Source organism: Lasiosphaeria miniovina (assembly GCF_030549165.1).
Source record: "Lasiosphaeria miniovina strain SMH2392-1A chromosome Unknown B0T26scaffold_4, whole genome shotgun sequence".
NCBI lineage: Eukaryota > Fungi > Ascomycota > Sordariomycetes > Sordariales > Lasiosphaeriaceae > Lasiosphaeria > Lasiosphaeria miniovina.
The window spans coordinates 5,048,035-5,071,256 of NW_026848223.1; the positions used below are offsets into that span (position 1 = coordinate 5,048,035).

Below are 23,222 nucleotides of genomic sequence, written 5' to 3' on the forward strand. Positions count from 1 at the left end.
ACAATATCGCACACACACACACACACACACACACACACATGCAAACTTTTTATACCGTCAAGGCTTTGCCGCGTCTTTTACATCATGGGTTCCCCGCTAGAATACCGAAAAAGGAAGAGAAGAAAAGAAGAAGGCTCTAGCAAGAAGGGTAAGAAAGGTGACCCAGAAAAAAAAAGGGGGTTGGATCTCTGCTCTTAGCGCGAATTCAAAACGCGCCCGCTGTGAAAGGGAATAAAAAACACAAAAAAGTAAAAGGCGTTCTAAGAAGCTATAAGTGAATTGATTGATATCGCGGGTGTGTTGTTTTCACGCGGCCTCGAGGACGATGCGCTCGCTCTTGCGGTGGACGTGCAGCGGGGCGTCGGACGGCACGACGAGGGTGGGCATGGACTGCTTGGTCTCGATGACGCGGCCGCGCATCATACCCTTGGTGATGACGATGGGGCTCACCTTGACGGCGGTGGTGGCGGTGGCGGTGGTGGTGCTGGGGCTGCTGGCGGCGCTGCTGGCGGCGCGTGCAAGCATGATGGGCGGCGGTCCGCCTCCCCCCGTCGCCATGGCCGGCGGCATCTCGCGGCCGATGGTAGTCTTGAGCGGGCGCAGGAGCTGCCGCTGCTGGCGCGAGACGCTGATCTGGCGGGCGATGCTGATCTCGACGGCGGCCTTGAGCGCGGCATCGCCCTGGTCGACGGCCACCTCGGGCGACGCGGGCCGCGTGAGATGCGTCTGCGTGGACGAGGCCGTCGACGAGGCCGACGACGACATGCTCCGCTTCGTGGTGGTGCTGCTGGCCTTGCTCGATGTCGAGTTGGGCGGCGACACCATTTGCCACTGCGGCTCGGACGCGGCGGCGGGTCTGAAGCCGAGCGCCTGTCGCGCGGCTGCCGGCTCGTCGTCTTCGTCAGCCGCCGCCCCTGAAGACACGCTCTGCGGCGAGTCGAGAATCAGACCCGACTCTTCGGGCCCAAAATGGAACGTGCTCGCTGCCTGCTGCGCCTGCTGTGCCCGCTGCGCCTGATGGCTCATGACCTGCTGTTCCCGGAGCTTCTCCACCTGGGCCGCACGGTTGCGTTCGTCCATAGTCCGAGGCGAGACAATGGTGACCGTCTTGCGCTCCCTGCGCGTCGGGAGCTCCATCGAAGGCTTCGACTCGGGATCGAAGTCGGCTCTTGACGGTGACGGGAGGAGGGCTGGCGACGTGTTTGACCGCATTAGGGGAGAAGGTTTGGGGGGAGCTAGAGTGCCGGCCGCCGTAGACTGGCGCCCTGGCGTCGAAGGAAAGAGCGCAAAGGCTGGCGAAGTGCCTCTCCGCGGCCGCGTCTTGTGATTCCCTTCGCTCTCCTCGCTTATCTTGTCGTTTATCGTCTTCAATTTTTCGAGAGTCGCCTGCCGCCTTTCGAGCAAGGATGATTTGCTGTTTCCTTGGGGGTTCAGTACGCCGCTAAACATGATGCTATATCGCTCGAGCCTGATATCGGGGATTTCAATATCCAGAAGTCCGGGACCGCCTAGAAAGGGGGCGGTAGGTTCAGGCTCTGATGGGATCGACCAGATGGCTGCTGCGTTGGGTGATTGCTGTTGGCGGCTTGGTAATACTGGAACTGTTTCTTCCATCCGAAGTTCTGTTTTTGATCTGGAAATCAGGGGCTTGTGCTTGGTCGACTTCCTGGTCATGAAAGTGGTGGTCCTGGAGGGGCTGCTGTCCTTGTTCCGCGGTGAGGTGGTGGCTGTGGCCGTGACAGACAACGTGCTCCCATTCGCACTGATTGCCTCTGCAATCTTGGCTGGTTCGGCATGTTTCTTGCTTCCGAACAGGGATCCGAATAGCCTCCTTTTCTGCGTCTTCTGCCTCTGGACGGGGGGCTCTGGTGTCCTCTGGGCTGGTAGTGGTGAGTAAACATCTCGTGGCTGTGGCTGCCAACCGGTCTGGAAGCCGCTAGCGGAGTGGGAGGGACTCCCGAGGGCCATCCCGATCTGGATCTCGGCTGAGCTGAAGGAGACGGGTGTTGGCATCCTGGTGGGTACCGACGAGATGGGCATCGGAGACCGCAAGCTACCCGGACTGGACTCGGGGGTGGGGTATGCGCCGGCCCTGACACCGATTCGGTACGGTTTTAGCCCCTTTTTCCTGCCCATACCCATACTGCCCAGCAGAGACATGTCGTCCTTGGAGAGCCTCTTGTCAAAGTTTGGCCGCGAATTTCCGTTCCGGCTGGGGGCGGGCCCAGACGAGGTACTTGGTCTCGCCAACATGACGGGCGGTCTTGAAACGAGTGGCGGGGGAGCAACAGCAACAGTGGTGGCGGCAACTGCTGTGATTGTTGTTGTTGTTGTTGTTGTTGCTGTGGTGGTGGTGGTGGCGGCGGTGGTACTAGTAGTATTCTTTGGCGGAGGCGGAGGGGGGAGAGGACGATCAAGATAGGGATTTTTCCCGCCGGGAAAGCTGACGGGGGGGATGTGGGCGTTTTGAAGGCCAGGAGGGCCAGCAGCATCAGCAGCACTGCTTTCGACTAGCACCAGTGATCCTCCTGCTCCTCCTCCTCCACGTCCTCCAACGATAATACCACCTCCACCTGCAGTAACACCACCACCACCTCCACGCTGGCCCTGCACCTGTTGTAAGGCAGGCCCTGACACAGCAGAACCTTGTCTGCCTGGTCCATGCCCATGGTCCAAGGGGGGGGCTGCCGGACCGTGCACGCCGCCGTCTTGGTGTTCCCCGACTCCTCCTGCATCATCATCGTGTTTTTGGCCAGCGCCACTTGTTGCCCTTGCTGTCAGGGCCCTCAGCGATCTGGAGCGCTTGACCGCTTTCAACATGGCTGCCGTTGATGCTGACGCGCTAGTGCCCTATGTGGGAAGTGTACCTGACTTTGCCGCAGCTAAACAATCGAACCGCCCAGTGGGCTTCCCTGCCAGGGGCCGGTCCGCTGGGCACTGGCACTCTTCCACCACCCACTGCCACTGCAGCCACCGCTGTTTGGCTCCACCGAGGCGTGCGGGAGGGCGGCGAGGGGTAAGGTAGTCCAGGTACAGTAGTTACCTGAGGTGTAGGGTCCCTTTGGTGGTGCCTTGGGGCGTTTCGAAATCGTCTAATCAACTAGGGCGGAGGGAGGGGGGGCGAATCGTCGGCGCCAGCCCACCTGCTGCAAATGAAGGGGATGCAACGCCCGAAAATGAACAGGCCAGCCTCATCTAAGGCACCAGACCAAACAAAGCGACAGAGGCTCCGAGACGGCCTCGACTGGCACGCTGGGCAAAAGACGGCGGGAGATTATCGTCTACATATCTTACGGGCTCATTTGCGCTTATTGCTCCCTCGGAGCGGCGCAAGGCACGCGAGCCTTGAGCCTGAAGTGTGAAGTGTCAGTCAACAAGAAAAAAAATGTAAACTGAAGCCGTCCGTCTGTCTCGTCTCGGGTCCCGTCGCGACGAGCGGGTTTCCCTTCCAGAACACGCCAAACCCAAACATGACTGAGCCTGAGCCTGGCGTCTGAGATCTGAAGGAGACGGCTACGCTGCGGGTATTTTCGCCAGAGGTTGATCAACAGCAGGGATTTGGCCGCCCCAAGTGCCCGCCTCAGGGATGCGAGATGCGAGGATGATGGGCAGTTTGTCGTCTGGCTCCCCCTGCGTTTTGGTGGCTTGAACGAACCATGAGGGGCTTGCGCTTGCGACCAGCCGAGAAAAGAAAAGCCCACTTTGCGGCGATCCTGGGGCAGTCTTGGCGGGGCGCCCTCGTGGAGTCGCTGAAGATTCTTGCTTCAGGTCTCCAAGACGCCTACTAGAGCCCCTCATCTCCCCCGTCTTGTCTAACGAGGATACGCCGTGCTGCTGCTGTGTCACACACTGTCCGCTCGCTGCCGAACGCGACGACGGGGAGGACGCACAAACTACCGGACCGCCCCTACAGCCCGTGGAATCGCGAGCCTTCTTCGAGTGCCAGACGGAAACAGGCTCAATATGTCGGCCACTTGGTGATTTCCCGGAAACCAGAAACCACCTACTGCTGGGCCACAGCCAAGCTGCTGCATCCTTTCCTGCTCACCTGACGGCAGACAAATCGCGGCAACAGGAACATCAACATCAACACAGCGGCAGCCGTTCTGCTCCCTTATGTGAGCTGAGCCGAGTGGCAGCCCAGGAGTAGGACTGTCCTGTCAGCCAACGCTGTTCCCAGTGTAAGCTGCATCCCCCTTGCAGCTGCAAAGGCTTGGAAAAGGCCATTTTGCTGCAGGTACGGAACAGCGAGAGAGCACGACCGCGGCGAGGTTTCTGCGATGATCCGAATCACAACCCGATGCTCTCTCCCACGGCCACCGCTGTCTGTTTGTGGCTAGGGTTGCGTGTTGGGCCAAGAAAGTTCTCATTCTCATCACACTCCGTAAGGCTGCCGTCCCGTAATTAGATATTGCGAAATCAGCTACCTTGGCGCCTCCCCAGCGGCTCTGAAAGAAGAGAGCTCACATCCACTCGGTTCGTTCCGATATTCTTTTGGAGAGAAGCTGGCTGGCTGATTGTTCCCTGTGACGTGGCAATGCCGCAATGCATCTAGGTTGTTTTAGATGACCAACTGCTGCTGTCGATTTGGTTACGCACTCTGCCGCTGCAACGCTGCTTCAGGATTTTAAAATTAGAGGACCCAAGAGCTCTTTGTTGGTGCAGCTTCAGCCAACCAACCACTGCACCTCCCAAGGTCAAGGCAACGAAGCAAATAATCGGTGAGATGAGGCGCACACAGAGATTCTCATATTCCCGCCATACATAGCCGGTTGTCGGCGAAAGGTCTCTCGTGTTAATCTGGCCACCTTTGGTTTATGCGGATTTGCCACCAATGGCATGTCTATAGCGCTTGGAGATGTATGTATAAGATTTCCGTTCATATACAACATTGCTGCTAGCAGTTTGATTGTGCCGAACTTGACGTGGTAACTGGTCAGGGCTGTAAGTCAGCCATGTTTCGTCCCGTACCCGAAAGACACAACAGTCTTCCTTTTCGGCTTGCTGCGAACGTAAAAGTTCATCGTCGGAGACTCGGACGACAATCGCATGTCGGACTGTTGCGAGTCGACAGGGTCCTCGATGCCAAGAGCTCGGTTTCGAACCAGCGACAGGGGGCCGGCGTCCGATTCTCAACGCTTAGCCAACGTCTCAGAAATACAAATCCTGGACAGCGTTGGAGCTGTGGCGGCGGTGGATCTGGCTTCTACTGAGTAGCGCCCCCGAGAAAAGGCACAAGAAGCGGCTTGCGGGTCATCGACAGCAACAATAACAAGGTCCGGATTCCGGTGCTGTGTGGGATCGATTACCCGCTTGGACGGAGCATCGGCGGATAAATCAGGCTCGATCTCGACCTTCTAGAAACCTTGTTTGAGCAGCACCAGCCATGGAAGGGTTGTGGTCGGGAGGGAAATCTCCCCACCTATTGAACCCTGGGCGGGCCCCCGACGTTGAACCCACGCGTCCATCGTTGACGATTCTCAGATCAGATCTGCTTCCGGAGATCCTTGTCTCAGACTTGTGCCAGCAGCATGAACCTTTTATCTGGCGATCTCTTCCTCAAGTCCATCGCGTGGATAAACTTGGGAGCGGACGGATGGCGGAAGGTGATTCGCACTGCCTAGACTGGCGCCAGGTACGGATACTACTTTGACGGTCATCTGTCAGACCGCGCCGCAGACGAAGTTTCCGTGGAATCAAAGGCGAAAATGTTCGAGTATCCGCCCGTGTTGGTTCCGAGCTTCCGCCGATAGGAAATGAGCCCCTCAAATGTCGGATAATAATAATAATAATGAGAAGTGACAAGTGGAAACAGAATGGCGTCTACCAACTTGGCCATCGCTTGGCAGTCTCTGGACGAATACGCGTGTATGTACCTGCCACTTGGATTTGATGTAGGTACACTAAATAGTCAGTAAATACAATCCGCCCCCTTAGCTACCCTTGCCATCGGGACTGGCGACGGATATGCTACAGGGCAGCAGGCCACACAACAGGTACGCCGACGTGCAGACATCCTGGGGAGCATCTGAATCTGAGGGGTCCTCATCTAGCGTGGCTTTCGGACTCTCGCGTGGTTGACTTGCGAGAGGGTGTGCTGCTGCGCCTGACTGTTTCCGAGAGAGGTGCGAGAGAATGATGACAATAACGCTCCATCCTAGGCCCTCGCCATGTTGTTGCATTTGTCTCCCTTTTGAGTTCGAAACGGTCAGGCTTCTAGAAGCAAAAGAAAACAGCGCCTTGCAGTTGCAGGACGACGACCTGGCCAGAGACAGAGACAGACGGGATGGGATGCAAGGCACTCGGACGGAAATAGATAGAGACCTAACGCATCCAGCCTGCAATGGTTGCGGCAGAGCTTAGGTTGTATAGTGTAACCAGAGAAAGAGAGACAGCCATTTCGGCTACTCCCGTCCTCACGCCGTTGTTTGCCACCTTCTTGGTTTTGAGTTCAGTTGGAAACCACTGGCATTCAGCAAGGCACATGTTTTAGGAAAGCCGATGATTACGTAAGGCAAGGTATAATGCCAAGCACAGCGAAACCCCTCCTCAGTCCCTCCACCTGAGCCACAGGCAAGCAAGTACGGCCCCCGGCGCTGGCGGGGTAATTAATTACTACGCCTGTGAGGAGAAAGAGGTTCCAAAACCTACCTCTCTGTTCCGCCTCCACAATCATCATCACCAGATCTGCGCACTGCAGTCCCTCGCCGTCCTAGTTAAGCACCCATTACCACATCGCTCTCTGTGTGCAGTCTTTCTTTGTTGCTACCTTTCCCCTTCTACTTCGCAGACAAGAGAATACACAGCCGCCCGCCCATCATGTCCTGGCAAGGTCCGTTTTGATCATGGCTTCTCCATGGCAACCCCGCCTTTGACTTACTTTGGGAAACGGGAAGAACTAACTCGCAACACTTGCAGCTTATGTCGATACAAGGTACGAAAATTAAACATAAGAGGGTTCCTGCGTTCGCATACGCTTTGCGGCACGCTGCCGCCCCTCTCCCCTCCAAACTATCGGCACTCACCTGCGATAGGAAGCATGTTGGCTTTTCGGGCGGGAACCGCGAGTTGTCCGAGGAGCTTAAGCCTGTGTGCTAACGAAGGTTGTAACCAAACAGCCTTGTTGGCACGGGCCACCTCAACAAGGCCGCCATCATCAGCGCTGCCGGCGACAGCACCTGGGCCTCGACGCCTGACTTCGTGGTACGAGATTACCTCTACCCCTTCTCGCCGGTGCAGAGTCTTGGAAACGAGTCTGGGAGTCAAGTCTGACCATATATCATATGAACAGGTAGAGCCTGAGGAGATGGCTGAGATCTCCAAGATCCTGGCAGAGGAAGGGAACGGCCCCGCAGTAACCAAGGCCTTCCAGGAGAGATTTAAAGTCGCCGGTGTTCGATATATGGCGTACGACATCCAGGACCGACATCTCTACGGCCGTGAGGTACTGAACCTGTCTTTTGCTATACCCTCCCGAAACTAAGCGAGATCGTGGTATGCTGACTCGAGATGACGGGACTTTTTTCTCTAGGGACGGACCGGAGTCATCGTCGTCAAGACGAAACAGGCCATTCTCATTGGCTACTACGGCGAGGAGGGCGTAGTCGGCAACGCGACAACAACCGTTGAGGCGCTCGCAGACTACCTGATCCAGCAGGGCTACTGAATTTGTGACTGCTCGTGTCAAGTCGTTGATAGCGTGAGAACTGTCGGCACCGCGATTAGTACTCTCGGCGTCGAAATAGACGGTCCCTATAGGGAAGAACAGCAGGGAGGGGAGCTAGGCCGCGAGCCAGAAACGCTTAGAGAGATTCGATTCGATGCGACGCGGGCAGGTTGTTTTCCTTTGTCTTTCTAGCTAGGTCAAGCAGAACATGCTCCGAGCCAAGATCCTGCATATGGAGGCTTCTGTTTTCGACCCTCACGGAATGCCCCTTCCCCCCCATTTGACCCTTTCATTAGATAAAGCGAGTCTGTCGCCGGGTGATACCTAGATATACTGCGCTGCGTTCCTTTCCCATACTGAGTGCCTTGTGCACCACTCCCCGTCTATCAGTAGTACAGTCATATCCTTACACACACATCATTTATTAAAATACGGGTATAATGCTTTCCAACGCCATCAACTCTCACGAATTGGGGCAATGAAAAGTGTGGTAAACCTGACAGGGCGCTTCCCCTCTGCCCACTCCGCGTCTAGCGGCGGGGCGGAACCTGGGGGACAAGCACCGGGTAGTAGAAATCGAAAAAACATCTGCTGGGCGATGCGGATAAGCTGGGCCAGGTGACGCCTCCTCTAGGTCTCGTAAATCATACGGGCAGCTCGGCGTTTCGTCTCCCGAGGCCGCTCCGGTCAACCAGGAGACCGATGTAGGGGCCTATGACCGGTATGTTCCGTGCAAAGCCGGCTATCGTGCCGAGGAAGTCGCCGAAGAGGATGAAGATGCCGTAGAGCTCGACTAGGAATCCGATCAGCGGCCATTTGAGGAGGATCAGGGCTAGCCCGGCGAAGAAGGCCGCCGTCCCCTTGGCCTTTTGCTTGCGCGCGAAGAATAGGAGCGTCTTGGCCGGGCCGATGATAATTGTCAAGCCGATGAGGAAGAGAATCTAGGTTCAGAGCTGTCAGTAGAGGCCTAAGGCAACTAGTGGTAAGGGGGAAGGATGGGGGTTAATCGTACATTTCCCATTGCCAACATGGCCCGGTCAAAGAAGAGCACGACTCCGCCGATCAGGAAAAAGCCACCTAGTCAGCAAATCTGTCAGCCTCTTGGAGATTTTGAGTTCAGCAGCCACTTGCTGCATGCAGCTTCGCCCCATCCTTTATCTGTCAGGGGCCGCGTCGCGCAGGCCGGGCGGCCGGGGCCGAGAGCGGATCGGGTGCTTGATTCGGGGGGAGGACTGGGTTGTCACCTACCGCCAGAGCAAAAGGCGACCCCGATTTCTACGCAAAGGGACACGAATTAGCCTCTCTCTTTGGATACCATGGGAAGGGACCCGCGCGCGCAATAGACACCATAGCCAGCGGTATATACATACTTTGGGAGTCAGATAACCACATTGTGGGCATTATGGGCGGTTTCGGACACGATATCTAAGTCGAAGGGGCGGGGAGGGGAGAAGAGAAATTAACTAGAATATTAAAGAGCTAAAACAAATCAAAGCTTGTGAAAAATACAGGTCGTGATGCCTCTATTTCCTTTGTAGAATTATTACACGTAGAGTCGAACCAACAAAAAATGCCCTGTTAGACCTGAAGTGAGAAGGGATAAAAAAAAAGGTTCCATGACCTGTTGGCGGCAACCCCTTCCCCCCCCCTGCCCCCGTTCCTCTTTACGCGGCGGCGTGCACACGCGCTACGAACAGGGACACGAAGCCCGTTCCAACACCCGACAAACCAAAGCTTATTTCCTTTGACCAGGGGGTAGGTGGTGCGGTGGCCCGCCCGCCGCCGCCCCGAGCCTTCTGTGGGCGAGTGACCACCAGGCGGCCAAGGCTGCCGGCCCGGCAGGATCCTAATTCAAAACGACCCCCACTACCTGCCCAGGGCAAAGAATTTTTGGCCGCCAAGCTCCACACATCGTTCCTGGGAGATTTTTCCAGAAAAACGAAACGTAAAATCACACACCGGCTCTTTTTCCTTCCTCTCCATCCATTGTTCAAGAACGTCTCGACGATACAAGGAGATGCCTGCCTGCCTGCCAAGTCCAGCACATAACCCTTCCCCTCTTACATTCGGCGGCGACATGATTGAACATTCTTTGATGTCGTCCAGAGAGAAGGACGAGTGCTGGCCGGCTGACGGAGCAAGTGACAAATGCATTGCCATCAAAACTGACATTGGCGATCATGAGTGAAATGGAACCGTGTCAGTAGCTGTCAAACATCAATGTACAGTACGTACCAAGGGAATCAAAATGTCATTGTCATCTCCTTTGTGTGTCTGCTATTCTCCACTCCCAATGCCCTCGCCATCCCTTCCTCCGTCTCACCCTTTCTGCATTGCCACGACGGCTCTAGCATCTTGCTTGAGCAACCGAGCGCGATTCCACTGCCGTTTGTGCTCGGTGGTCTGTCGCGCATATTCTTTTATATGTTATGGCATACAGCAATTGTACTTCCTTTGACCGCAATAAGCCGGAGCGTCGACTGTCATCTTGCTCTCGAAAGGCAGCGAGTGCGTAGTTGGGGCTTGACTTTGCTGGTCGTACATGACTTTTTTTTCTTGTCCTGATTATCTAGGTAGTAGTAGTTCTCTGTTGTATGTTGGTATCAATATCGAAACGTTCCTCGTTCTAGCTTATGTGCAATAATACCGGCTCTCTAGCGACCCTCGTTTTTCGCTCTGGAAAAATAAGGTGTATCTCTGTGATATCTCTGTGATATGGGAGGAAACGCCTTCGTAATTAGAACCGAATTTTCCCTCCAAACGCCGTGACGATGGACTGCGCCCATTCAAAGCAAACTCCGCCCAGCCGCCTGTATCTCGGCTTGCTTCTTGATTCTCCTAGAACACCGGGAGTGGGGAAAGAACAAATGCCCAAATTCCAATCGCAACAGTAGCCAACCAACTCCCAATGCCCCCACGACAGGGACATGTAATGTGACTGCTTGGTACATAACCAAGCCCGGTGTGCAGATTCACTACTTCAACACCGTCTGGGCACCCCTTGCCTCGAGGTGCTGCTCGCCCAGGCCCGGCGGCAGACTCCTGATGGTGGCAAAGACCTCTTTGTCGTGGTAGCGGAGCCTGGTCTTGGGATCCAGGTACGGCGCCGGCAGCCCCGTGACGTCGCAGTAGTGCCGCAGCGGCACGAGGCTAGGGGCGCTCTCGATGTTGGTGTACGTCACACTGGGTGCCGTCGACAGGCCGGGCCCCACCGCGCCGGCGCCGCCGTTAGCGGCCCGGGACGGATTAAGGCTCTTCTCGAGCACCAGTTTCGACAGGCTCCGTGACGCCTGGGCCAGGTTCGGCTGCAGGCTGTTGCCGTTGCTGCCGCCGTTAGCGGAGGGCACGGCGGGGGTGGAGGTGCCGCTGGTGGACAGGCCGTCGTCGACAGCCGGTGTTGCGGCGCCGCTGGCATTCTGCGGAGTGGCTATGACCGAGGCTTCCTTGCGCGAAGCGTCGCCGAGGATCGTCTTGATGTTCTTGTTGCGCCGCTGGTTTGGGCGCCAGTGCGGGTTGCGGAACGTCTTGTGGATCGAGTGGATATCGAGCTGCTCAATCACTGCCAGGTGCGCCGCTTGCGCTGCCTGTGCTTCTGGATTCGACATGGCCTTGGGCTGTGGTGGTGCGGGCGATGCGATGTGACTGGTGGTTTCTGTTTGGCTGCGTTCTCGAGATGTTGCGCTCACCAGCGAAGCTCTGACGCTGTTGGCGGTGCCTTGGGGGAAGCTCTGTCGATTATGCCGGTTCTGACCGCTCTGGGAAGGGCCGCCCTCGCACTGTCGACGCGCTCCGCGCTGCTTGCTCAACCCCGCCAAAAGACGTGGGTCTAAGTCGAGAAGCGGGTTCCGTCTTGGTAGGCTGGACGTCTAAAGAGGGATCAATAACATCCAAGTTGCGTTGACGGGAGTCGGAAGATATTCCTCGATACAAACAGCTTGATTGCAGCGAAGCCAGTCATGGTATGTCATTGGATGTTAAAATATAAATATAAAACTACCCGATCCCAAATTTGCTTACCCTGTTGTTAGGAGAGCCCCCACGAGCACCAGCAGAACTTGCTTCTGTCGCGCATTATCACAAATGTGGTATGCCTTAAGACCCTCCCATTTTAGTTCGCCGTTCAGCCTGCTCATCGCTTTTTTACAGGAGAAACTCAATGAAGCGATCGTGGTGATGAACAAGGCTCTCCAGGTGAGATATCCCGTATCCAGTGACAGACAGCTTGGTTGGTTCTTGGTGCTAAGAGGATCGCCTCATGCAGGACATCAACATCCAGAATATGAACATCGAGCTGGTCGCCCAGATGTTCAAGAACTACCAGTCAAACGTCCTCTTCCACCTCGAGGGTACGTGCAACTTGTCTGCTTGCTGCCTTTGGAGCACGTCCAGTACTGACACCTAGTAGCCACGGACAATCTGAAAGAGCCCGCATAGACTTTGGCCGTCGAGGGTGTTGAAGTGTTGTCGTGTGAACAAATCTCAAGAGGCTGGACGTTTTAGATATGATCCATGGGTATCCGTAACGAAAGTCCATAACAACCCAATCTGCAAATACAGAACCATAATCATTTCATCTGAGTCTTTACTTCCGAGGTTCGCATCTTATACAGAGAGCGTAGGAGAGCTCGGCGCTGGCGATGGTGCCCCGCTGTTGCAGTTAAGCCAATGCCTGCCAACTCACCGCATTGTTGTACTGTGTATCCGTACTGTGCAATACCGTGAAGTACAGTAAGGTATTCCGTGCCTTGGGGATTACAGCGCAACATCATCGACAGAAACCCTCGCCTCGCCAACCAACACAACCTTACGCAGATGCAATTCGAGGCCGGGCACATCACGCCAGACCTGCAGCGCAACACCTGGACCGGAATGCAACCTTTAACAATGCTCCAGTTCTAACACGAAGCACACGCGACTCGGATCCAACCCCAACCATGGCGCCTTCAGCTCTCGATGACATTAACATGGCGGGTCGTCGCGACGCATGGAAGACGCTCCCTTCCCCAAAACTCCATCCCGTCAGGGAAGCAAAGTTTGAGAAGTACTTGACTCCTCAAATAGATGGCCACGAGCGCGCCCTTGCCCAGCCAGAGGGGCAGGCCGCCATCGTCATCGACAATGGTAAGAGAGCCTCGCCCCGTCCATCGCATCGCGCGAAACAGACACCCAGCCCCGCTGACGTATCCAATTGTGTCCTGCAGGCTCTTCAACTGTCCGCGCAGGCTGGTCCTTCGAGTCGAAACCCCGACTCCAGATCCCTCCCATCATGGCCAAGTACCGCGACCGCAAGCTCGGCAGGACTTTCTCCTTCGCTGGCCAAGACTGCTACGCCGACACCACGGCGCGCGGCCACATCCGCAACGCCTTCGAGGTTGGCACTGGCATCGTGAGCAACTGGGATGTTACAGAACATGTCTTGGATCACGTCTTCATAAAGCTCGGTATGAACGGTGTCGACGGTGCTATTGACATGCCCATCGTCATGACCGAGGCCGTTGCCAACCTCGCCTACACGAGAAAATGTGAGTTGGTCTCTCTAGGTTGTGGATCTTGCATTGAGCCTTATCTTTTCTGACTTGTTGTCCGCAAAGCAATGACGGAGATCATCTTCGAGTGCTACGGCGCCCCCGCCCTCGTCTATGGGATAGACTCGCTGTTCTCCTACCGCCACAACAAAGGCAAGACGGGCCTGGTTGTTTCCTCGTCGTACAGCGCCACACACATGATCCCCGTCTACAATTCAAAGCCAATGCTGGCCCAGGCCATAAGACTGAATTGGGGTGGGTGGCACGCAGCCGAGTACCTGTTAAAATTGATCAAGCTCAAGTACCTCGGCGGCTTCCCTGGCAAGTTGAATGCGTCACAGGCCGAGGCCATGGTTCGAGATTTCTGCTATGTCTCAAAGGACTACGACAATGAGCTCGCGCACTACCTTGACTGGACAGGACTTGAGGAGAGGGAACGCATCGTCCAGTACCCGTACACGGAAGAGGTCATTGTTCAAAAGACAGAGGAGGAGTTGGCGCGGATTACCGAGAGAAAGAAGGAGAGCGGCCGAAGACTACAAGAACAGGCCGCCAAGATGCGCCTCGAGAGATTGCTGAAGAAGGAACAGGAGCTCGAGTACTATAAGGACGTGCAGCGCAAACTCGTAGACCAAAACAAGAAAGAGACGAAGCGCCTGTTAGACGACGCCGAGGTTAAGGACGAGGCTGCGCTAGACCGCATGGTCAAGGATCTCGAGCGGACCATCAAGAAGGCGCGGACGAAGGACCTAGGAGGCGAGCAAGAGGAGGAGCAAGAAGCCCCCGACTTCAGCCTCCTCGATGTGCCCGACGACCAGCTCGACGAAGCTGGTATCAAGCAGAAGCGCCAGCAGCGCCTGATGAAATCAAACCACGATGCACGGGCGCGGGCAAAGGCCGAGAAGGAGGCCGAAAAGGCCAGGATAGCAGAAGAGGCCAGGCTTGACGAGGAGCGGAGAACCAACGATCTCGAAGGCTGGCTGGAGGACAAGCGCCAGGCGCGTCTGGCCAAGCTCGCCCTGATAAAGGAGCGCGACCGGCTCAAGGCAGACTTGGGCAACCGCAAGTCACTGGCCAGCCAGATTCGCATGAAGAACATCGCGAATCTGGCTTCTGACACGCCGACAGGCGGCGCAGGAGGCCGCAAGCGCCGCCGTGGAGGCGACGACGACGACTTTGGCGCCGACGACAACGACTGGGGCGTCTACCGCAGCGTGGCTATGGGAGCCAACAAGGGTGATAGCGACGACGAGGAGGAGGGCGAGGAGGATCTCGAGGCGTCCGTCAAGGCGCTCGAGCAGGACCTGCTAGAGTACGACAAGGACTTTACGTACGAGAACACGCTCGAGGCGCAAAAGGACTGGACCAAGTCGCTGCTGCACGCGTTCCGGTACGGGCCGCGGCCGTTCGACGCGGGCTCGTCGGCCGAGGCGCACCGCCTGCACCTCAACGTCGAGCGCATCCGCGTGCCCGAGGTCCTGTTCCAGCCCAGCGCCATCGCCGGCATCGACCAGGCCGGCATCGTCGAGATGGCCAGCGACATCCTGACGCAGCGCCTGCCCGGCATCACGGGAATCGACCAGAACGACTTTCTGCGCGACGTCTTCCTGACGGGCGGCAACACCCTGTTCCAGAACTTCGACGAACGTCTGCGCACCGCCCTCACCCCGCTGCTGCCCGCCGGCGCCCCGCTCACCATCCGCCGCGCTCAGGACGCCGTCCTCGACGCCTGGAAGGGCGCCGCCGGCTGGGCCACCACCCCGGACGCCAAGCGGGCCTTTGTTACCAAAGAAGAGTACCAAGAGAAAGGCGCCGAGTATATCAAGGTGAGTTGTTTCCTGGCGCCCCGCCCCGCCCCGCCCTGACACGCCCTGACACGTGTCCGGGGGGGAAGAACTTGCTGGGTATCAAATTGCTAATGGGTCTTGACTGTACTCCTAGGAGCATGACATGGGCAATGCATTTAGTTGAAATATCGTTGGCTTGGCGGCAGCGGACAGCGGCGGTGCGATGATATGCGCATGTGTGTTTTCTTATATCTCTAAAGACGGGCGGGGAAAAAAGGGGGCCTTTTGTTTTTATGAACCAAATAAAAATACACCTAGTTTCTAATTCCTTAGTGCAATTTACATGTGTGTGTGTCTGCTCCACTACATCAACAAATAAAGAGTCACTAGATATAATAAGGTGAAAATGTATTTTGGCTGGACTGTGCCCGTCTCCAGCGCAGAGCAAAAGTGGCTAACTAGTTAAACCAGAGTCAAAGACACATTGTACAAGAGACAGGTGTAAAAGAAGTAGGATATGAACCTGTACAGCAGCGATAGCCTGCCTAGCCCCCAGCCCTCTCCCCCCTCTCCCCTTTTAGTCTGTACCGCCCCCCAGCACATGGTCCTCCGCAACAACGTAGGTTATCACAAAGAAAAACAAGGCAATGCTTTCCCTACCACAACGCCAGTCATTGCGGGAAAAGCCCCGTACATTTCTCGCAGCCCTAAGCCATCCCGATAGAAAGAAAAGTAAAACAGAAAATTTATAGCCCCTGCGCCTATGAATAACGCCGTGAGTCTCTGTGTCTGAAATAGAGTGACTAACACAAAAATAACGAGTAAAGATTTCCATAAACAAGATGCCGCCAACTCTGTTGTAGACTACATAGGCGCCGCGGGCAGGCCATCAGGACCGCCGTCGGCCTGTAGTTGACGCGTGATTTCCTCGGCCGTCCTGTCGTCGTCGGTACGGGCGGAGTGCTCGTAGATCTTGTTGTAGTGATCGCGGGCCTGCATGTGTTCACTGCGGCTCAGGCCAGCCACAGCTTGGGCGGCAACCTCAAGGGAGTTTGCTGGTTGCGCGGCCGCCGGCTGCACAGGTTCGGGAGCTCGCGCCGACGTTGGATGTGCCAGGTTAATGTTTGGCGGCGGTTGGGGGAATTCGCCCTGGGAATCTAGCAGGCGCGATTGTAGATGAATGACATATTCTCTCAGTGTGTAATTTTCCGTCTGCATCGCCTTATAGCTCGTCTCCATCTCGGCATAGTCGCGCACTTGTTGCTCTAGCTTTTTGATATATCCTTCTTTTCGCTGACGAAATGCTCTCTGTGACGTCAAACAGCTCAGTCAGCCGTGTTTATGTAAGACAGTGCGATAAATGACAGAGGCTGAGGCGGCCGGCCAATGCCGGTTGGGGACCGCTTCCGAAGCTCCGACCAAGCTTCTCTCTCTCGGCCCATGCTCGCCACTTGGCGTGAGGAACGACATATTGCGATGATTAATCACCAAACTTCCCGACAACCCCCTGCCGCCAAAAAAAAAACTCTCGGATTATCCATACCAGAAAGTCGAATAGAGAGCAGAAGAGAAGCGTTGGCCACCATAAAGCCCAACCGCAATTTGATGGAGGCATAGTGTTGTCAGTTTACGTACCTGTGCAGCTCTGTTTTGCGCTGCGCGTTTAGATTGCGACAGTTCGCGCTTTGCTTTCCGGCCATCCGCGCCTCCGTCTCCAACATCGACCACGCCCACAACTTGGGCCCCGAGCGTCGTAGGACCAGACATGGCACCAGATTGATCGGGTGGTGCTGATATGCCAACTGGCATCATACTAGGGACAGGCGGATATCCAGAGCTCGCCGCAGCCGCGTCAAGGCCGGATCGCAGTTCTGGGTGGATTTGCGACTCGTTTTGGGTAGCGGGCGCGTGGCTATATCCATGTGGCAGCGAATGCGTAGCTGAGACGGGCGAAGCGTCACTGCCTCCTTGGCTGTCCGAGGGTGAATGCGAGTGCGAGTGCGAGTGTGCTGCGTAGGGTGCACTCGAATAGGCTATGTGGTCGTTGTGGTTGTTTATTAACGAGGGCCCGACAAGATGCTCTCGAGCACTTGGCTCTGTAGGAGGGGGCCGAAGGCCGCGTCAGTGCACGAAAAGAACAAGTCTAGAAGCCGACGGGCTTGGGGGGGAGGTGGGCAATAAGAGCTCAAGACAGAAAAGAGACACAAGGTGCGAGACGGGATAAGGGCGAGCGAAGGAATAATAAGAGCGAGCAAATATGTCCGTCAAATCCGGCGAGAGGCGGCAGGATTCGGAGCTGCAGCTTGCGGTCCCCGAGTCGGCAAGGATGGATGGCCGTGGTGCTGGGAAGCCGAGAAGATATGGGAAGAGGAACAGCGAACATGAAATAGGGTAGGTAGGGCAGGGGACGGCGTATTATTGTGCGCATACGGCAAGACTTTGACCAGAGGGTGTGCCTGTGTGTGTGCGCGCGCGCGCCAGTATGTCTATGGCTTTACGTGCAACAAAATGGATATAAGTCCAATTGCTCCCCGGCGTCCGCTGGTGCCGCAGTCCTTCCGTCCTGACAGCGGCCGGCGAGCGGCACAGAGAGACCTGCAAGAAATCGTAACTGGGCTGGCCAGCAGTGCCCGGCTATACACTGCCCTTTCGAGGAATGAGGCGGGCCCAGCTCGACTCTTGTTACTCTCAGTCCCAGACGGGTTGGGGGTACCCAGGTGGTGGTATGGGGATAACGGACTTAGAGGCAAGAGACTTAGAGGCAATCAAGCTCGAGATGCAGGGAACGGTGATGAGCGCAGCTTATTGCGGGACGAACTTGCAGACCCAAGCCAGCGACTTACAAGATGCGATGCGGCAGAGCTATGCCTGCTAGCCAGTGAAGAGTTAGGTAAGAAAAGGGCGCCTGGTGGTTTGAAGAAGGGGGGGGCGCGTTTGGAGGTGTGGGTGTGGAGGGGCAAGCAAGCATGTAAATGGGAACGCTGGCCGTCTCCAGTTGTGGTACTTTCAAGCACCCCAGGGAGAGGGGGGGGTGTATGAACAGTAACAGACAAGCTAACGGAGCTGTGGGAATGCGGGATGTTGGGGACCGCAACGGAGTTCGAGGTTGGTTTATAAGCAGCCAAGTCCTGCCTCGGCGACAATTTATAGCTTAAAGGACGGCCAGGATGGATACGTGTAATGGATGTATGATGTACTGGCCAGGGTTCATTTGCGAAAGCGAGAGGGAACGACCAAATCCGTGACAGTTCCCGGCGCGTGCGACCAACAGCGACCCCGGGACGGACCCAATGGCGGTACTCCGTATCTTGCCGCCATTGCCGTTACTGTTGCTGATGCTGGTGCTGATGCTGTGCTGATGCTAAGGGTGATGGGCGATGCTGTTGGTCTCGCAGTGGGTTGTTGCTGTGGCCGCCGTTGCGGTCCGCATCTCCATGGCTCTCACCGAAAAGAGGACAGGAAGAACTTTGGCCCTTGTCTTCTTCCGGCTCGCACCTTGCAATCGCTAGCCGTGGAATGGAATATCATATCCATGGTAGTGACGGAGCCGGGGGAACCTTTGAGGAGGGGTGTAACGCATTTCCTCTGCTGCTGGCTGCTGGATGCACTGCATTGCACTTGCACTGACGCTTGCACTTGCACTTGCAATTGCTACACTACACTCTCGCTCTCTCTGCAATGCTCTGCTCTGCTCCGTTGTGCTCTGCTCCGCTATGCTTTGCCTTGCTATGCTGTACATACGCTGCAAGCATCGGGGATATGAATGGAAATGAAATAATGCCACTGACCGTTCTTGAGGCTTGCCATGTTTCTGCGACAGCTGCCCTGACTCAGCAGCGAGGAAGAGATGGGGTTGCAGCACCTGGGGTTTGAGCCGGATTACTACTACTAGGCTAAGCAGCAGCAGCAGTAGTTGCAGCAGCAACAACAACAGCAAAGAGCAGTACCGGAAGCAGTGGTCTGCAGCCCACCAACAGCGTCTTATTCGGCGTCAGAAAGCCTAATGGGGTCCGGCAGATAATTTACTGCTGACGACAGGAGCTACGCAGCAGCTGTCAGCCAACGGTTAGCCTTCTGAGTAGTGCAGTGGGTTGCGTAAGTGAGCAGTTTCTGCAGCACCTCATGATAGGAGGTAGGTAGGTAAGGTATAAATGATGATGACTGAGCCAAGGAAACCTGGAAATGGAAAGCAGGTAACCTGACCTAGGCAGTAGTAATAAACTGAGGAAAGGTAACAAACAGGGTAGGGTGGCAGTGGGTTTGGAACCGCGATTGACTGGACTGGACTGGGCTGGATGGACTGCAAATTCCGACCGACCTACGGATACAGCAGGATACCAACACCTGTGGCAATGAAAACCCGCGGCCAACTTTTTGGCATAAATCCGCGTGGCTGGGAGGGGGGGGGGGGGGGGGGGGGAGTGTTTTCGGACGACGCAAATGGGAAAAGAGCTCGCCGTCGGTGCCGCCTTGGTGCGTGCGGTTCGTGAGGTTTCCCCGTCGGTATGGATGGATGGATATCCGTATGATGGTATTCAGTATGGTACGTATGTACGTACTCCGTTCCGGCGGACCTGTAGTGTCCAACACGCGTGTCGAGAAACCCTGACGAATCGCGAGGATGGTTGACTCAGCAGGGCGGCGGCGATTGATTGATTGATGGCGGCTGGGCTGGGTCGAAGCCAACCTACCTAATAAGCAGCGCAACGCGATGCACCGCACCACACCGTAGCGAAGGGAGCGATTGTTCGCCCGCTGCTGGCGACTGTGACTGGACGACTGCTCGGCCTGGCTGCTCACTCACACGCAGCGGGCACCTTCAAATGCGCGCGTATTCCTCGGGCCTTGTGGCAACACGAAACCTGACCTCGCAGTATTCCGGTATTCCGGTATTCCGGCGTCCTTGGGTTCAGTTCGGAACCAGTATGCTCTCGGAGTTCTTTGTCAGATGTTGAATGCTTTGTCAGCAGATCGTCTTGGGACCTGGAGAGAAGAGATGTCGGGTTTTCGCGAAAGATGCGAAATGCAGTGGAGTGGGGTTGAGGGAGGGGCTGGCCTAGTGGCTACTAGTCTACCACTGCCTCACGCGCCTCCCAACACACAGCGCAGTCGCACGCGGAATTCCGCGATGCTTCCAAGTCTTCCACGTGTCCAGTGAGTCCACCCTTCGCCTCACCAGAAGATCTAACCCTGAGCCCAGCCAAGTTGGATGGAAGCCCCACCCGCCCTTTTGCTTTTAGTCCCATGGTCCAAATTTACTTGGAAAGGTGATTTTATTTTTCCGTCCCCCGAACCCTGTCCCCCAAATAAACCTTGCAGCTACCCACTTCACAAAGACCTAATCAAGTAAGTGAGATTACGGAATACACGGTTCTACTTCAAGGTTAGGTTGCTTAAGTGGTGCGTGTTTCCAAATTCCAGAAGAAGTTGAACTACATTCGCCGTGCCACCCCCGCCGAATCCGTCCACATCGACGCAGGAACCTCGATGGCTTAGCAATTGCAGGGCGGTGCATGTGCTAATTCAACACCAAGCCACCTCAAGTGCGGATACTCTATGGGTAATTGCCGACAATGGAAACCGACCTAACGTTTAAACACCATCCTTCTTAGACATTGGATGAACAGCGACAAAAGTCCGCAGGCAGCGATACTTGCCTGCCTACGTATATTACTCTCTATTTCCCGAGCCCTTAGGTTGGAAGTTTTTCGGGGTGTCATTTCAATCTCCCTGGGGGCACATTGCAGATGCGTTTCTAGGCTGCCTCGCACCTTGCAGCATGGGTGTCAATACGCTATTCATCGCACATCATTGCGTTGTGTGTTGGGAGCTTCTTCGTACCCCGAACCGAGTACGGGCGGGAGAGTGTGGACAAGCTAAAGAAGCCACCGATGGATAGCATTCCGTGCTCCGTACGGACACTTCGCCCGTACTGGACCCCGCCATCCATTCACATTGACCACACCATGGACAGTCCACACAACCACACAAGTCAACCGCACACAGCCTTGACACCAACGAGCAAGCCAACAGCCCCAGCATCCAGCGACGGAAGATGTTGGTTCATGCCAGGTCTGAGCACGGTGCCTCGAGTCGAGATTGCGGCATCACTTGCCTAACCCGGGTATCAGTGACAGTCAGTCTGTCAGTCGCTGGCTGCATCGAGTCTTCGAATGCATCAACAGCCGCCACGGTACAATACATACTATGCTGTACTAATTACGGTAGTACTGGTAACTTGATCTGAGCCGCCATTTCCGATCTTGGTAACCCCCGGGGGCTTTTGTGCGCGTATTGGCGTGGAGTCGTGAAGTCGTGGACGGCCGTGCAATCGAGCACGTGTGCTGGTAGAGGTAGGAACGGACAAGGTACGCACGTTGTACAGAGTACGTTCTGTCCATCCTGTCCGTCCTGCCCGCCTCTCTTCTCCGTTTGTTGTCTCTTGTCCATGTCTAATAACGCGGCAATGGGGTTTACTGTTATTCCAATTCCCATGTTACCAGTCGCAAATGCTTTCGGCTACCGCTTCTCGATTCCTCCCGCACACCGGCTGCAGGGCAAATGCAAGCCTGATTATCTGAACACTGAACAGCGGCTGCCACTGTTTGCCCGGCCAGCAGACGATCAGTAATACTTCAGTCATCCGGCTCGCTATGTTTGAACGACCGAGACGTCCTCCGTTCCGAGTACGTCCCTTGCCTACACGTGTCCATCGAGTTCGCACATCCGTTTTGTGTTCGTCCAGACCTGGTTGGGCCGCGGCTCGGCTAGTTAACTGCTTTGACTAGCAACAACGGCGGCGGCAAGACCCTGGTCGAGAAAGTCATCAACGATTCGATTCTCTCCAACCATCTTCAATTGTTGTCGATGTTACGTAATATCCCCGTACGGCCTGCCGACCTGCCGACCTGCTGCCATGGATGCTGCCTTGTTCATCGTTTCACTTCTCTCTCGTCAGTACACTTCGTACAGTATGTAGTGTAGGTTCTGCAATCAAAGTTGTGGACCATGCATGACTGCAACCAAAGGCTGGCAGGGTTACACCACCTCGGGACCAAGATAGACTTCTTCTGCGTGCTTGGGTGGTTGTGTAACAATGACTACACTATACCACATTCCACGGCCGCCGGGGGGGCTGACGTACGCAGAATGGCGATAGGGCCTTTACGAATTGCCTTGAGAAGGTCTGGTTAGTCTTACTACTCTGCCGATTACTGCGTGAGGGGATACACAAATTAGCAAGGTTACCTATCTAATTGCGTCTGCCTACATGGCCAAGTGTGTTAACATATTCCCAATCGGGTAATTTTTCCTCTTACGTCAAACGGTTTTTGAAGCAACTGAAAGCCACCTCAAGGCACCCCCAACTTTGGAACCTAGATGTCTCTCAAGACAATGCCTCTGTCCTGCCATGCAAGAATCGAGTGGGCCCCTTTCCTTTACGAACAGAGCAGAAAAGTAGCTTGGCTACCTAAGGTATGCCCCATAGATGACCACGCACCACCACCCGCTTGCACACCTCCCCCTCCTATCTTGCCATCTTCGCCGCTCGGCAGGCGCATCGCACACGTGCCGTACATAAGAGATGATTAAAAAAAGAAGGGCCTTGATGACTGACAGTCAGCAGTCTCGTAATTCTTCACAGGACAAAAAAAACGAGTCGTCCCATTTATCGTGGGCGGTGTTGACGTGATCTAGACAGACAGACAGACAGACAATGGACGGCTTGTTTCAACATGCACACACATCGCGATTCGCCTCGCGGTCCTTGATCCAGGGCACACGCGGCTGCTCCGTTTTCCGCTCGCCTGCCTGCCTGTCAGATAAATCTGCATAACATGGGACACTTTGTATGTTAATTAACCATCACGATTACTATTCATATTCCCACCTTAGGTCTCGGTTAGTAGCAAGCAGCATCTTTTGTGGTTCTCGCGGCGTTTCATCAAGGTCAGGCGCCAAAAATTTGCGTTTTTGTCGTTGTTCCTTGCCGTTTTATGTTTTCTGCCCCCTTTTTTGTCCCCACGGAATAGTCATCTGGCTGGTGGCCAATCCATGGCTCTCAAGAAACGACATCTCTCTTCCGTCCAGAGCAACGCTTATTTGTCAGGTGAGCATGGAGCCGCTGCACGAATCCATGTCTCCCGCCGTCTCAGGCCTTGTTCTGGACAAATAAACGTCATGTTGCCGGAACCCTCCCCCCCCCACATAGTATGCGGTGTGTGGCGTTTTCTTTAAACTCGT

At 55.5% G+C, this 23,222-nt stretch overlaps 8 protein-coding genes across 8 annotated transcripts; 3 read left to right on the plus strand and 5 right to left on the minus strand.

Annotated features, from left to right (window-relative positions):
* Positions 1-306: 306 nt before the first annotated feature.
* B0T26DRAFT_676457 (uncharacterized protein) lies at positions 307-2,741 on the minus strand (the record flags this gene model as incomplete). Its single annotated transcript, XM_060439982.1, has 2 exons — positions 307-2,312; positions 2,636-2,741. 2 exons carry the CDS (start codon positions 2,739-2,741, stop codon positions 307-309), a joined length of 2,112 nt encoding a protein of 703 aa, XP_060297064.1.
* A 4,078-nt stretch (positions 2,742-6,819) lies between these two features.
* Positions 6,820-7,666, plus strand: B0T26DRAFT_752214 (profilin; the record flags this gene model as incomplete). The annotated part of the gene is made up of 5 exons (XM_060445494.1): positions 6,820-6,832; positions 6,919-6,934; positions 7,119-7,203; positions 7,292-7,444; positions 7,532-7,666. 5 exons carry the CDS (start codon positions 6,820-6,822, stop codon positions 7,664-7,666), a joined length of 402 nt encoding a protein of 133 aa, XP_060297065.1.
* Positions 7,667-8,310: 644 nt separating this feature from the next.
* B0T26DRAFT_647993 (Got1-like family protein) lies at positions 8,311-9,067 on the minus strand (the record flags this gene model as incomplete). The annotated part of the gene is made up of 4 exons (XM_060437964.1): positions 8,311-8,607; positions 8,679-8,743; positions 8,915-8,941; positions 9,037-9,067. 4 exons carry the CDS (start codon positions 9,065-9,067, stop codon positions 8,311-8,313), a joined length of 420 nt encoding a protein of 139 aa, XP_060297066.1.
* A 1,574-nt stretch (positions 9,068-10,641) lies between these two features.
* B0T26DRAFT_676460 (YL1 nuclear protein C-terminal domain-containing protein) lies at positions 10,642-11,271 on the minus strand (the record flags this gene model as incomplete). Its single annotated transcript, XM_060439983.1, has 1 exon — positions 10,642-11,271. The coding sequence occupies one exon, from the start codon at positions 11,269-11,271 to the stop codon at positions 10,642-10,644; it is 630 nt and encodes a 209-aa protein (XP_060297067.1).
* Positions 11,270-12,100, plus strand: B0T26DRAFT_741300 (DASH complex subunit Dad4; the record flags this gene model as incomplete). Its single annotated transcript, XM_060443946.1, has 5 exons — positions 11,270-11,304; positions 11,700-11,751; positions 11,813-11,857; positions 11,928-12,012; positions 12,072-12,100. 5 exons carry the CDS (start codon positions 11,270-11,272, stop codon positions 12,098-12,100), a joined length of 246 nt encoding a protein of 81 aa, XP_060297068.1.
* Positions 12,101-12,327: 227 nt separating this feature from the next.
* Positions 12,328-15,304, plus strand: B0T26DRAFT_712637 (actin-like ATPase domain-containing protein). The gene is made up of 4 exons (XM_060442088.1): positions 12,328-12,787; positions 12,868-13,188; positions 13,258-15,017; positions 15,133-15,304. The coding sequence occupies exons 1-4, from the start codon at positions 12,601-12,603 to the stop codon at positions 15,160-15,162; spliced, it is 2,298 nt and encodes a 765-aa protein (XP_060297069.1). The 5' UTR covers positions 12,328-12,600; the 3' UTR covers positions 15,163-15,304.
* A 538-nt stretch (positions 15,305-15,842) lies between these two features.
* B0T26DRAFT_645528 (uncharacterized protein) lies at positions 15,843-16,745 on the minus strand (the record flags this gene model as incomplete). The annotated part of the gene is made up of 2 exons (XM_060437730.1): positions 15,843-16,286; positions 16,614-16,745. 2 exons carry the CDS (start codon positions 16,743-16,745, stop codon positions 15,843-15,845), a joined length of 576 nt encoding a protein of 191 aa, XP_060297070.1.
* Positions 16,746-20,393: 3,648 nt separating this feature from the next.
* B0T26DRAFT_324152 (uncharacterized protein) lies at positions 20,394-21,108 on the minus strand. Its single transcript, XM_060434374.1, has 2 exons — positions 20,820-21,108; positions 20,394-20,749 (listed from the first exon to the last, which is right to left on the minus strand). The coding sequence occupies exons 1-2, from the start codon at positions 21,018-21,020 to the stop codon at positions 20,564-20,566; spliced, it is 387 nt and encodes a 128-aa protein (XP_060297071.1). The 5' UTR covers positions 21,021-21,108; the 3' UTR covers positions 20,394-20,563.
* Between the last annotated feature and the right edge of the window lie 2,114 nt (positions 21,109-23,222).

Coding starts and splice junctions, on each gene's coding strand:
- B0T26DRAFT_324152 (XM_060434374.1), bottom strand. CDS start 21,020: ATGCTGGGGCTGTTGGCTTGCTCGTTGGTGTCAAGGCTGTGTGCGGTT. Junction 20,750..20,819: donor CCGCCCGTACTCGGTTCGGG/GTACGAAGAAGC, acceptor CCATGCTGCAAG/GTGCGAGGCAGCCTAGAAAC.
- B0T26DRAFT_712637 (XM_060442088.1), top strand. CDS start 12,601: ATGGCGCCTTCAGCTCTCGATGACATTAACATGGCGGGTCGTCGCGAC. Junction 13,189..13,257: donor CCTCGCCTACACGAGAAAAT/GTGAGTTGGTCT, acceptor TTGTCCGCAAAG/CAATGACGGAGATCATCTTC. Junction 15,018..15,132: donor AAGGCGCCGAGTATATCAAG/GTGAGTTGTTTC, acceptor CTGTACTCCTAG/GAGCATGACATGGGCAATGC.